Source organism: Rhamphochromis longiceps, linkage group LG4 (assembly GCF_057381845.1).
Source record: "Rhamphochromis longiceps isolate RC_006_pf linkage group LG4, R_longiceps_female_GT1.1, whole genome shotgun sequence".
Lineage (NCBI taxonomy): Eukaryota > Metazoa > Chordata > Actinopteri > Cichliformes > Cichlidae > Rhamphochromis > Rhamphochromis longiceps.
In genome coordinates, this window is record NC_140560.1 from 36,158,360 (window position 1) to 36,171,933 (window position 13,574).

The 13,574-nt window shown below is 39.3% G+C and overlaps 1 protein-coding gene, 1 long non-coding RNA gene and 1 other non-coding gene across 3 annotated transcripts; 2 read left to right on the plus strand and 1 right to left on the minus strand.

Annotated features, from left to right (window-relative positions):
- Positions 1-1,087: 1,087 nt before the first annotated feature.
- LOC146672225 (C-reactive protein-like) lies at positions 1,088-5,274 on the plus strand. The gene is made up of 2 exons (XM_085404757.1): positions 1,088-3,624; positions 4,514-5,274. Exons 1-2 carry the CDS (start codon positions 3,476-3,478, stop codon positions 4,938-4,940), a joined length of 576 nt encoding a protein of 191 aa, XP_085260883.1. The 5' UTR covers positions 1,088-3,475; the 3' UTR covers positions 4,941-5,274.
- Positions 5,275-6,046: 772 nt separating this feature from the next.
- trnat-cgu (transfer RNA threonine (anticodon CGU)) lies at positions 6,047-6,118 on the minus strand. Its single transcript has one exon. It is a non-coding gene; the product is annotated as a tRNA-Thr (tRNA).
- A 102-nt stretch (positions 6,119-6,220) lies between these two features.
- On the plus strand, positions 6,221-10,998 carry LOC146672227 (uncharacterized). The gene is made up of 2 exons (XR_014911540.1): positions 6,221-6,679; positions 10,309-10,998. It is a non-coding gene; the product is annotated as an uncharacterized LOC146672227 (long non-coding RNA).
- The last annotated feature ends 2,576 nt before the right edge of the window (positions 10,999-13,574 follow it).

The following is a 13,574-nucleotide window of genomic DNA, read 5'->3' on the forward strand; positions in this document are numbered from 1 at the left end:
TCATATAAACAGTACATTTGACAATAACTGAAACCAGCAGCACTGGCCAACAATGGGTTGTGAGGTCATTTTTTTCATTAACATGCAAATTGTCATGACCATTGATCAACAAACACTGATTAAAGACCATTGATCATTGGTCATTCATTCCCCAGCTTTTTAGAAGCTGCAGTCAGCTGAGACTGGATGGCCAATGATCAATGGTCTTTATTCAGTGTTTGTTGATCACTTGGATGAGTGACGAAACGTTTCTCCCACTGGGAGACATGAAAAAGGAACCGTAGGCCTAACACTGAACACCGGAAAACTAAGTCTAAGCATACATCACATGGAGAACAGAGTTAGATCTTTACCAAGAACACAGAGGAGGCTCAGAAACCTAAAAACCAGGAACTATAAATGTAATACAAACAGAAAACCATAATTGACAGAACAAAACTTGAACAAAAAGCACAAACACTGCGTGACCCAGGACCGTGACATTTTTCATTATAAAGCAAAAACCCCTCGATGTAATTTTTATTTTAGTGACAGAGCGCAAATATTTCCTTGCAGTTTTAAGTAAAATTTATATGATGTGATGAAACATTTTAAGACAAGTATATCAAGTTGAACTGTAGTAATGCTCTAGCAATATTATGGCATTATTAAACAATGTAAAGTTAGTATTACGTGTAGCTATTTCAGTGTTTATACTTATTAAATACACATGATGTATTTATATGTAACAATATTATAATTCAATAACATTTCTGGATATTTTACTTTTTATGGGTGGGATATTGTGTTATTACATGATAATAGTACTTTTCAGCAATTTTAAACCTGATTAATTTTATTGCAGCAGTGTTTGAATATATAATTATGTAATTTTGTTTTCACACATACCTTCTATTTAACATGAAAAATCCACAGAAATACACCAAACTTTAACTTACCACCTTGTGAAAGTACATCAGTTTTCAGTACTATAATTATGGGAAATTACTGTATGTTTTGGCACTACAACAGCTGGAATATGACAGGTTTTCTTGTTTTTTAAACGTTTTTTTACAGAGTACGTTTGCAACATTAATAACAGTAGTCTGAGGAGCTTGGAAAGAAAAGCGTCTGGACTTCTTTAAGTTGTTTGAAGACGTTTCACCTTCATCCGAGAAGCTTCTTCAGTTCTAGGGTCAAATGGTGGGGAGTCCCAGAGTTAAGCTCTGTGGGAGTGCCCCCCCCCCGAGAGGACCCCCTAATGATCATCTACCTAATCACATGAGCCAAGGTGTGAAAACAGGTGTGGGTCCCAATCAGCCAGAGTTTCAGGTGAGCTCATTGTGAAACCTGCCCCACCCTATCATGTGATTTCCTGAGGTCAGATGCCCCAGGATGTGAGTGGGCGTTAAGGCGTCTGGGAAGAATCTCAAAACTAGATTATGATGGCAGCCAGTTGGTGTCGTAAGCCCCGCCTCTGTTCAAAGATGGTCGCTCACAGTGGCCATAGATGCTTCTTTCACTCTTCTTTCAAACCATCTGTCCTCTCTGTCCAAAATGTGAACATTGGCATCCTTGAAAGAGTGACCTTTGACCTTTAGATGAGGTGGCTCTTCTATGTTGTGCCATGTGTTTATGAACTGATTCTTTGGTTTCTCCAGTGTAGAGGTGTGAGCATTCCTTGCTTCACTGCACAGCATATACAACGTTGTTTAGTTTGTGTTTGGGAGTTTTGACTTTGGGTTTCTCTGATAAACATGAATTGATCTGAGAAACTCAGGATAGTCTTCTCCAAGCACGACATCCCAGCTTTTATTTAGAAACACAAGAATACAAACACTGATGATCAGGAGCAAACAATCCCAAAACTAGTAGACTCGGGGAAATGTGCAACAAGGAAACACAAAACCATGAGGGCAAACACCATAAACAAAAAAGTGTGGAGTTTTAACATAAATCCGAAGTTGAAACCAAAAGGACGTTGTGAAGTCACAAAACGCAGAATGAACCTAAAGATTGACCCAGAACTAAAGCCATGAAATATAACCAAAAGAAACTTGAAAATACAAAACTAAACACCAACAGTACAAAACCACGATCCAAACACTATCAAAAAAATTCCAAACTAGAGAAAACCTAAAAGTCAGAAAAACTCGAAGCCCTCAATCCAGGGACCCTGACAGCAGTCATAATACAGAGTAAAATTACAGATTATAAAGGTGACATTTTGACACACCTTTGCTACAATCACTCCATGTGCTATGGTACATAGATGATTGTAGCATTGTATGCATATTTGTTTGTTCCATATCTCCTGCATGTATACTGATAGGTTTGTTAGAATATAGTAATATAATTCAGGGAACCACATTTTAATCATGCTGCATCAGTCTGAAAAATTCAAATGAGCATCAGTGTCTCATTTACAGGAAGAATTCAAATAAGAAACATTTGAATTGCAAAAAAATACAACAGAAACAATTCAAATGAGCAGCAGTTTCTCTTCTGCAGAAACTATTGTCTGCTTTTCTCTTTGATAGAAATCTTTCTTGGACAATGGTCAGAAGACACGCTCGTGCTCATTTGCAAAATTCAAATAACCATCAGTGCGTTGTGAACAGAAAGAATTCAAATCAGAATTTATTTTTTAAATATTCCCTTTGAAATAAATGGCTAATAAATAAAACACCCACAGGTAAAGGCATGGTTTGCAAAAAACAGTTAGAACTTTAATCTAAATGACCTTTAACTACAGAACTCTGTAATTTTAGCAGCTGCTTCTACCAGTACCAGTGAACACCAAAGCCTGAAACCAGTAAGGAAGTTTAGAGAGCTGCAGAGATGTTATTTGCGTAGCAAGAATCTGAAATGGGGAGAGTTCAGTCACCGCTCAGTCGTCTGTCTGCAGCAGGATCTTTGTAGCAGCTCATTATGTATACAGCTTCCTTTTATTTTGTAACTTCATATGACTTTTTGATAATCAATGCTGTGTACAAATGTTAGATTGCATTAACACATGAAAATATCTCGAAGGCGTCTGATTTTCTGCAGGTTTGTGAAAATAAAATGAGACCTCCAGTCATCCTTTTCCTCATGACAGCATTGGCCGGTAACTGTATACCTCTCCATGTTGTCCTCTTGTGCACATTTTGAGTTATTTTATTATTTATTTTCTGGTTTTCTTTGTAAACTTAAAATGCATTTATCTGGTATTCAGGCTTTCAGTGGGAGAAGACACAGCTTTTAAACAGTGATTTCAGTGACCTTCATTTTAAGAATTCTTTAAATTTGCGTGACACCTCTGTTTTTCCCCTGCCTGTCAACTTAGTTATACCATCTAATTATTTTTATACAGAAAAACACAGTTTTATCACAGTTTCTTTTTTAAACCATTTCAAAGTTTTAGTAATGTTTTTATTTATTTTCCTGCCTCTCAGGGAGTATTCCCATCAAGACCTTAGTTTTCCCCATTGAGTCATGCACCAGTTTTGCTGAGATGATCCCTCAAAGGCCGATGAACCTGACTGCGTTCACTCTGTGCATGCGAGTGGCCACGGAGCTCAGCGGCCAGCGAGCGATCATCCTCTTTGCATACCGGACTGGAAACTACGATGAGCTGAATGTGTGGCGTGAACTGGATGGAAGGTAGGACATCTCAAAGTCAACATCTATACTGTGAGCTTCCCCCAAAAATAATATCAACCAAATCTGAAAAGTTCCCACTCACATATTTCATGTACACTAACTTTATTCTGTTAATGGAGGCATGCTGGGATAGACTCCAGGCCTTCACGGCCCTGATAATGTTCAGCATAAGAGAATGGATTGGTTTCAACAGAATGTGTCAAAATGAAAATTACAGATGGATTTCTCCTGTACTTACAAATCTATGAAGGAAAAACAGCCCACAGTATGACCTCCCATTATGTGGTTTATTAAACATGCTGAAGTTATTGTGGAGCACAGTCGGGGGTCAGGTGGTTTTTACAGTGGCCCTGAGAGGCCAAATGGACAGCAACTTCAGAAAACACCAGCAATGAGAAAAATGCTGCAGAAGCACACAAAACACAACAGAAATAGGAAAAAACAAATCTCCAAAAGCACAAGGGAAGTGTTTCTGGGGAGACAATAACCAGAGGGACCAGTTGCAGCAACCAAAATATGCTAAGCATTGTACTGGGAGACACTTAGAAGAAGTGGAGGATCTATCGGTTTTGTGAGGAAAGAAACGATGAGAGGTAAGTGTGTTAGCCTAACTATTAGTTATTTGAATCATGAGATTAAAACACACTTACCCAGCATGTTTTGGTTTCTACAACTGGTCCGTCGGGTTATTGTCTCCCCAGAAACACTTCCCTTGTGCTTTTGGAAATTAGTTTTTTCCTATTTCTGTTGTGTTTTGTGTGCTTTTGCAGCATTTTTCTTATTGCTGGTGTTTTCTTAAGTTGCAGTCCGTTTGGCCTCTGAGGGCCACTGTAGGGTTTTACATTAAGCTGGCTGTGTGCAGACTTATAATGATTGTTTGTGTGTGCAGACTGTCCTTTTACATGGCTGGAGATCCTGTTTTATTTAAAGCCCCTGAGCTCGGAGCCCTGCAGACCCACCTGTGTGTCACCTGGGATTCCACTTCAGGTTTAGCTGCCCTCTTCCTGGATGGCAAGAGGAGCTTATCCAAAATCTACAGGAAGGGTCACACTGTCAGGGCAGGAGGCAGGGTTATCCTGGGACAAGATCCGGATTTTTATCTGGGTGATTTTGATAAACATCAGAATTTTGTTGGTGAAATCTGTGATGTGAACATGTGGGACGTTGTTCTGGCAGATAGCGTGATCCAAGGCATGTTTGCAGGGGAGAGAGAACCAAGAGGAAATGTTTTTGACTGGGAAAGCACAGAGCTGAGAATTAACGGGGACGTCGAGGTCGCCATTCGTGAGCTGTACACTCCTGAAGCTGACGTGTGAGGACTCACAGTGTTTATGATGTTTTTCACACGGGCTGGACCACAGTAGCGTTCACGGTTTGTTTGTTTTTTCTTTTTGAATAGAATGGCCTTAAATGACTCTGTATTTATTTATTTTTTACGTGTATTGACACTTGTTACTTATGTTTTAATTAAAGATTCTGTTCATTTATTTACTGATTGATATGTTTCCCTGATGGCCAATTAACATCAATCAGAGAGCTCATTTTCATTTTACGTTGTGGGACACACAGAGCCCACTTTGAACTTAAGTGTCCAGACCAGTGAAACCACATAATAAATGGGTAAAATTACAAAAAAGTGCAGCTGTTTCATTGCCAAGACTGTGTAATGTGTAATCATAAAATATTAATTCACAGAAAATTGTTGTCATTGTTTATTTATTGCTTAATTACTTTCTGAATTTCAGTGGCAGGGAGGAGTCTTTATCAACAGGAGAAGCTGGAAACCAGAATACAAGTAAAAATCTAAAAAGTAAAAAATAAAATTTTATTTATATAGCATCTTTCTAGATAAAAAGATCACAAAGTGCTTCACGAAGGGATGACAGAGTATAAAACAGAGTCTTTGTAAGGCCTGATTCTGGCCCCCGAGCTGTATGTTGGACATCCCATCCAGTAAGAACATACAATCCTTACCAAGCCAGTATTCATAATGAATTCATATATTATATATAATTGCTTACATGCATATTTCCAGGAATTTTTTAAAGTCGGATAGGCAAAAAAGAAGAATGGGAAGACTCTGTTGGGTTGCAATCAAGTTAGACATTAAAAAATATCTTATTGCTTTGCATTGAATTGCTTTTTCATACAGTTTGAGTCATTATCAGTTTTAACTTAAACAAACCCTCTGTAATATACTGTTCGTATTGCTCCCTCTTGTGGTCTTCTGAAGTTTTATAAAACATGAAAAGTTTTGTCCACTTTCGGGCTATGTTTATAGTTTATTTCTTTATAATTTCAATTTCGTGTTGGGTTTTTTTTTTTTTGGTCTGATTTTCTTTTGTAATACTGTTCGACAACTTCAAGGATAGCATTTTGTTTCCCCACCCCAAAAAACACAGTTGGTACATTCCAGTTTAACAGGCACGGACGGGGTTCGAACCCGCGATCTTCGGTTTACGAGACCGACGCCTTACCACTTGGCCACCGCGCCTGGTAATATAAAACCTGCAGTATCTGTCAATTTCAAGGTACAGCGTCAACGTGTGACGCAAGTGCTGAGATTTCATTTGACCGTTTCACTGACGGAGAAGAATCACGATCCCGAACTCCATCCAAAATCTGTTCGGTTTTGGCTTTCTCATCATCAACACGCAAATGCACGTCATATTATAAAAGCCAAGGACGGAAATTCTTTAAAACTGAGATAAAATATCCTGACAACATCATGTATGGAGCCGAGTGTCCCAGTCGAAGGCATTGCTGATAAAGACTGCCTCAGGTTATGGTTTATAGGCTACATTTTTGGGTCTGTGCGAAGTAAGAAAATTCGTTATGTTTCTGAATGGAGTTTGGAGTTTCCTCACGACCTCACACACGCGATGAAAGGGTGTCTTCAAGGGAAACGCACCCGGAAGCAGATGAAGTGGCTCACGACAGATGGGATTTCACACTTTCCTTTTTAACCGCTAACTGTAGAGTCAGCATGATGATGTGAAAGACTCCTGTACATGTATGGCACGGAGGAAGGGCTGTCTGATCCTCGAGTAATGCTGTGAGTAATGGCGCCTCTTTAAAAGAATCAAAGCTAGCTTTAGCTTGCTGGTAAAGCGATAGCTTGGTAGCTAGCAGGGGAGAAGTTTGTGTGCAAGGTGCATTATTTTCAGTCTGCTGCATGTGCGCTCCTTGTGAGATTTTACTGACAGGGCCATTATCACGTCTTTGTAGTATTATTTATGTTTTGTGTAATACATCAACGAATTATGTGTTCAATGGGGCATGGAACAACCTGGAAAACCTGGAAAAGCCATTGGATTACATGATTAATGTTTCGAAAAGAATATTAAAACCAGGAAATTTACTTTGTATTATAGTTAGTTATCTAAATAAAATGGACAGAGGGAGATTTATATTTGTTAGATCACCAGATCCCAAATGTGTTTAAGGCATTATCTAATGAGCACCGATGCTTCAAATGAGCAAAATTCACTAAATCGTCTTACTCTTTGATTCAGTGTGAGGTGACCTGTGACCGAGCCTAGAAAGTGTTTACAGAGTTTTCCCATAGACTTGCATAGGACTGGGACTCTTTGGGCAACCAAAGGTGTCGCCCCCTGGTGTCGTTTAAAAAGAAGGTTTAACAGGTTTAATGCACTTCCACTGGCTTCACTTTTCAAACCTGGAAGCTACAACCATCTCCTACTCTCTCTGTGATGTAATATCTGACCTGAGCTCCAGGAGCACTGAATCACCGAATGTTTTAAATAATCATGTAAACCTGCTTCTAGACCGTGTGTAAAACATCAGAGCCTCTTTTCTTAGCATTTAGGGAATTATTGTGGCTCTAGCCAAATTCCTGTTGGTCATTTCACTCAGTTTAAAAAAAAAAAACCTTTTAAGGTAAGTTTTTTTTCATCAACAGCCTGGAACTTCTTTGGGTGCTGTGTCATGAATACAAGCCTTCACTGCAGAGGTATTATAAGCAGTAATGATATAGGACATGGTTTTGTTTTCACCTGGATAGTCTGTCTCTGTGTCTTATGGCAAATTATGGGGCTGCAGGAGGTTTTCAGACCTTTGGCATGAATTGCTAAATGTCGGTTTGACTGTTGACAGATCTGGTCAACACAACCGTGCAAAAGACAGTAGCCTTTATTTTGCAGGTGTGTTGTTGAACACACCTGTCGAAATCAGTCAAAGGCGGGTGTGGTACTGACATAATCATGTAACAATAGTGGCTCACAGGTCAGAATATTAACATGTTAATGGTTGTCATGGTTGGTGTGCAGGAGCGGATCTACAGGGGTGGCACGGGGTGACCCCTAAAATAATCTCTTGCCTCTAGTTTTGCATATGAAAATGTTGCTTATTAAAATAAGATAGTATTAACAGTTTGAACATAGCCACAGTTAACATTGAATATAATTTCTAAAACTGAATGTATTACATAGTGTTATTCCCCCTCCACTATTAAAAAATGGTTGTGCCCATAGCTCGGACCAGCTTCATTTCTTGTTGTCAGTAGCAACCGATGCCTATGATTGTGCCAGAGCACAGTCAACATCACTATGGCGTTTTTTTTTTGTGCCACTATTCTGAGCGCACGTAGTAAAAATTTGAGTGCACGTAAAAAAAATTGCAAGTACAAGTGTTGCATTTTGAGGTGAATTTTATTTTGAGTGAAGAAAAGCTCAATTTGAGCGAACAAAATTCATTGCTGCGTGCAAAAAATGTATTTCAGTGTTTGCTATTATCCACACACACACACACACACACACACACACACACACTCTTTCTGTACACCGTTCTATTTGTGCCACAAAACCAACCAATCACAGACTTGAATGCAAAAAAAATCTGATTAGCTGTTTTGGTGTCCAATCAGCTTGGTAGCTACTGTAGCTAAACTGGGGCTGCTATTGTGTATATGGATAATAGCAAACACTGAAGTACATTTTTTTGCACGCAGCAAAGAATTTGTTCTCCTCAAAATGCAACACTTGTACTGGCAAATTGTTTTTACGTGCGCTATATTTTTAAAAAAAAATTTTTTACATGCACTCAGAATAGTGGCACAAAAATGACGCCATACATCAGGCACGTCAGATCTGAAGAGTGATACACCTCCTGCTGTCAGGCCTGCAGGGTTTAGGCCGGCGGTGTTGTCCTCTCCTCTGTGCCTAAGTTTTTAAAATTTACAATTTATATTTTCATTTCAAGTTATGAAAATCTTTCACAAAACATGTTTGTGGCTGTTACAGTAAAAACTGTAACTTTTTTCTCCTCGATTTTTATGTTTTTGTGTGATTTCAGATCAGTTGTGTTAATGAAAAAATAACTGTAAATTCAGACACGTGAGATTGTGCTCAAAATAATGATACCAAACAAACCAAAGTTATACCCTGGAGCCCAGAGGCTTAACCCAATAAATAATGAAAGGTTAGGTTTCAATTTTTGGTGAAAAACGTGTTCATGACAGTGCAGATTTCAGTCTTTTTGTGTAAATTTAAGCATGTAACAATTTGATTATTTCTAATAAAAAAAATAATATATAAAAAAATATATAAAATATAAAAATAATATAGAAATAATAAAAAAAGGGTGTGATACTTAGTAATAGTATAAATCTATACATTACATAAAATCAAAATGTTTAATTATCTTGGCTAAAGAAAATTATTAAGTTATAAACTATATTTATATGAAACATTTGCATACTTACTGCATTTGATGCATTATAACCTTATATAATCCATATTACTGGATGGTGGTGTGACCCCATGAGAGAAGAGTTCGTGGACAGCCTGTTTTGATGTTCAGCTGAAACTGGTTTCACCATATATCCCATTGCATCAGGTGAAAGAGCACAAAAAGGCCTCCGATATACGCTATGACGTATAATCTGTGCATGTAGAGGGAAAAGTGTTGCAATAAAACGATTGAAATGTAGTTTTTCAAAATCAGAATAAAGGAAAATTTGGACACAGTGTAACTACAGGAGAAAGCTTTGTCATAAAACGGTGCCATCAGAAGATTTCAGAACGCAGGTTCGGTCATCAGAAGTTCAAAGTTTTGTGACTTGTTTAAACGTTAATCAACGTTTTTACAATAGAGACCTTTGAGACGATTTTTATTTGAATGCCGTTCTTTGACCTTTTTTTTTATGAATTACATAAAAAACATGGGACCAGTCACTACTGGGAATCGTGGCCCGTTATTCCCAGTCGAGCTGCATGTTTTGAAATCATTTCGTAGAGGCTCTCAAAGCTGCAGAATGAGTTATGCATCAAAATTCAGCATAGAAGAAGTCGTGTGCTTCAGTGCTTTGCATTGACCCACTTACATTTAAATCATCAAGTTAAAACTGTCTGAAACATGAACCTGTATTATAATAATAATAATTATTATTATTATCTATTATTTATTGAATGCAGAAATGTTTTATAATGTTAAATCTTATTATAATATTATTATTTTATTTCTCCATGAGTCCATATTGATAACATAGTGTGCATCGTGTTTCAGCAGTGCTGCATCTTTTATACCGTCAATGATATGAAACCAGGGCTTCCTGCACTAACACGTGTGATATGCTGATCAGAACAAACTGATTTGGTGTTTTTGGTTTTTTTTAAGGATTTCATCTTGTATCTGAATTATTTACGTGTTGTTCCCATGTTCCAGTCTGTAACAGAGTCTGATCTACAGCTGAGCCTCCATCCTCCTGCTTGGCCATGCCGTTGGTGGTGGATGCTGTGTGGGCGCTGTGGAGCATCACAGCCGGCGTCTACGACTACTTCCACACCAGTGCCATGGAGGAGAGGATCCACACACTGGAGAACGTCCTCTCCATCCACCAGTTTGTGATTGCAGGCCTGTCAGCAGGCCTCATTCTGCTCATGACCTACATACTGTTGAGAAAACACTAAAACCGTCCTCACCTGAAGGACAAGCGCCCGCTAGAGGTCGTTTGCCTGAAGGATGGCATGTTTGGTGACAGTCAGGATGTCCCAGATGAAGTCAGGAGGACTGATGGGCTCCTAAGTCTGACCAACAAAGCTCCACCGGGACATGCTTTCTAAAACCTGGTGCACTTTGGGTAGTGGCTGCTTGGTTGGTTTGTCTGTTTGCTGCTTTGTTTAAATGTTAAATTATCCTGCTAAAAGAAACATAACAGCTTCTCAAGGCGAATTTGCACTCTGTTTACCTGAACATGAAGGACTTCATTATTTAGGAAAAACCACCTGAGATGGCGTCAAGAACTCAAACACCTCCTCAGAGTGTAACGAAGGAGTTAAAATGAAGTTATTGTCGGTTTTAAAAGGGAAGAAGCCCAGAATGACTGTGATCACTGCTTCATTTTTAACACTGTTGTTGAAAAATCACACCATAATTAACTCGATCAGTTCTTCTTTTGTGCTTCCAAATGAATCATGTTATTTGTTAAGACAAATAATCTGAGATGCATCCAAATTGCCCATTAATCTTTACATCTTCTAGCTCCATCTTCATGACTTATAAATGGTGGCAATGTCTGAATGAGACACGTGATATTGTGGACTAATTAGGGGCCCGTTCTCACTGATCCGAGCCAGAATTACACGTGTGAGACCTCAGGTGCACCACTCAGTTTAGGAGATGGTGTCAGTGGTTTGTTCAGTTTCTCGTGTCAGAATACTTTTTTGTAGATGATTTGAACCCTCGGACCGTTACAGGGAGTCTATGGTTAAAATCAGCTACGGAAAGCACACAGGAAGAGAAGGAAACCAAGTCTTTCGCTAAAATGTCAACAGTGAGGGGATTACCCATCGCTAATAAGGTTGTGACAGTGAAGTGGACTTATTCTGCTTATGCAAAGTTACTCTAATTGAATAGCTTTGCATGATTCACAGCTCAACATACGCTTTGATCCAACCCTGAAGTTCATCTTCTGTCTAAAATGAGATGTTTTAGCCCCTCCCCCTTTAACCCAATACAACTTTATTTAACCCAACTTTCTTTTTGGTCTCAGTCACACAAACCAGCCACCAACCACCTGGCAACCTCCAGACGCTGGGGAAAAATGTATACTTTCTGAATTCATTGGGTTGCCTTAGGTTGATGGCTGTTGTCAGTTGAAATCAGTTGCAAAGAAACCCTGTCGAGATGCTTTGGTCACTAGCTGCAGACTAAAAGCACAACTTTTAGTTTGGAGGCATCGGTCTCTGTTTCATTGTTTCACTAACCAAAGTAAATGTGGACGGAGGAACAGTAACATCAGCCTGGGTTTTGACTTTCATTGACTTTATGCAGTGTTTAATTTTTAAATTGATTCAGTGGGACAGAAATGCCAAAAATGTGATGTCTGGGTCTGCTAAGCTTGATGGGAATATGGTCATACTAGAATCTACCCCATCTCTGAGACTGGTTCCAACATGCACAGTCCCGTCATGGTATTTGCTGTAAAAGATTATAATCAGAGATTTTAAAACATGCTCTGTGGCAACTGTGGTTTGTAATTACCCTGATTCCACCGACACACCTGGACTTGGAGGATAAATTCAAAAAACGCTTCAAATGCTGGGAAATGAATTTGTCCTGTACGTGGTTTATTTATTTTTAAACACCAAAGGGAAATGATCATGTAGGATGGAGGTTAAAGTGTGCATTTAATGTGGAAAAGGGAGATTGGGCGTTTAATCTGTTTGTTTACATTTTTACTAATGTGTGTGTTAGGATTTAACCGATTCTTGGTGGCTCACTCACTGCTGTTCCTGCTCACACTGGGCTTCATTGTCAGTGTACTGTAAACACTACTGTGTGCTCTACCCAGCCGAACCTCTGCCGCGACTGCTATTAAAAGGGAATATGTTTGAATATTGATCAGAATTTAAGTCCAGACTTTGTTGTCTTTTATTCATAATTTGTGTTTGCTGATTTACGGTTTTTTGTTGCTGTTCCTCTTTTCTTTTGTCCTCTCACCTCCCTGCTCCTTCAGCCTGGCTCTGTAAGAGTTCTTTTCCTGTTGAAAGGGAGCTCTTCCTCCCCGCCATTGCCAATTGTTTTGACATAGAGGATCATCTCATGGTTGGGAATCTTTTTCTACTATTGTAAAGGATTTTTCCTGTGAAGACTGCTTTGGTAGTATGGGGTATTAGCCCTGTTGTCACGTGTTCTTCCGTCCTTGTACGACCACAGTGCAAGCACAGTTCTCATTTCCAGCAATAAGTCAAATTAGGCCAGTGTGACTGGAACTTTTATGGACAAACATTTGTAGGCAAAGTCAAGGAGATGAAGTTGGAGATCGCATCTTTGCGTTTTTGTGAATGGCGTGGTCAACAAACGCTCACTATACTGCCAAAGGTATTCACTCAACCATCCAGATAATTGAATTCAGGTGTTCCAGTCACTTCCATGACCACAGGTGTATAAAATGAAGCACCTACACACGCAGACTGTTTCTACAAACATTTGTGAAATAATGGGTCACTCTCAGGAGCTCGTGAACCGTGATAGGATGCCACCTGGGCAGGAAGTCCAATCGTGAAATTGTAAGTAGGTCACCTACTTTCTGCAGTCGGTTGCTACAGACCTCCAAACTTGATGTGTCCTTCAGATTAGCTCCATAAACAGTGTGTAGAGTGCTTCATGTTTCCATTTCCGAGCATCTGCATCCAAGCCTTACATCACCAAGCGCAACGCAAAGTGTCAGATGCAGTGGCGCAAAGCACCCCGCCACTAGACTCTTGAGCAGTAGAGTGATGGGAGTGATGAATCACTTCTCCATCTAGCAATCTGATGGACGAGTCTGAGTTTGGTGGTTGCCAGGACAACAGTACATGTCTGACTGCATTGTACAAAGTGTAAAGTTTGGTGGAGGGGGGATTATGGTGTGGGGTTGTTTTCAGAAGCTGAGCATGGCTCCTTAGTTCCAATGAAAGGAACTCTTAATGCTTCAACATACCAAGGCA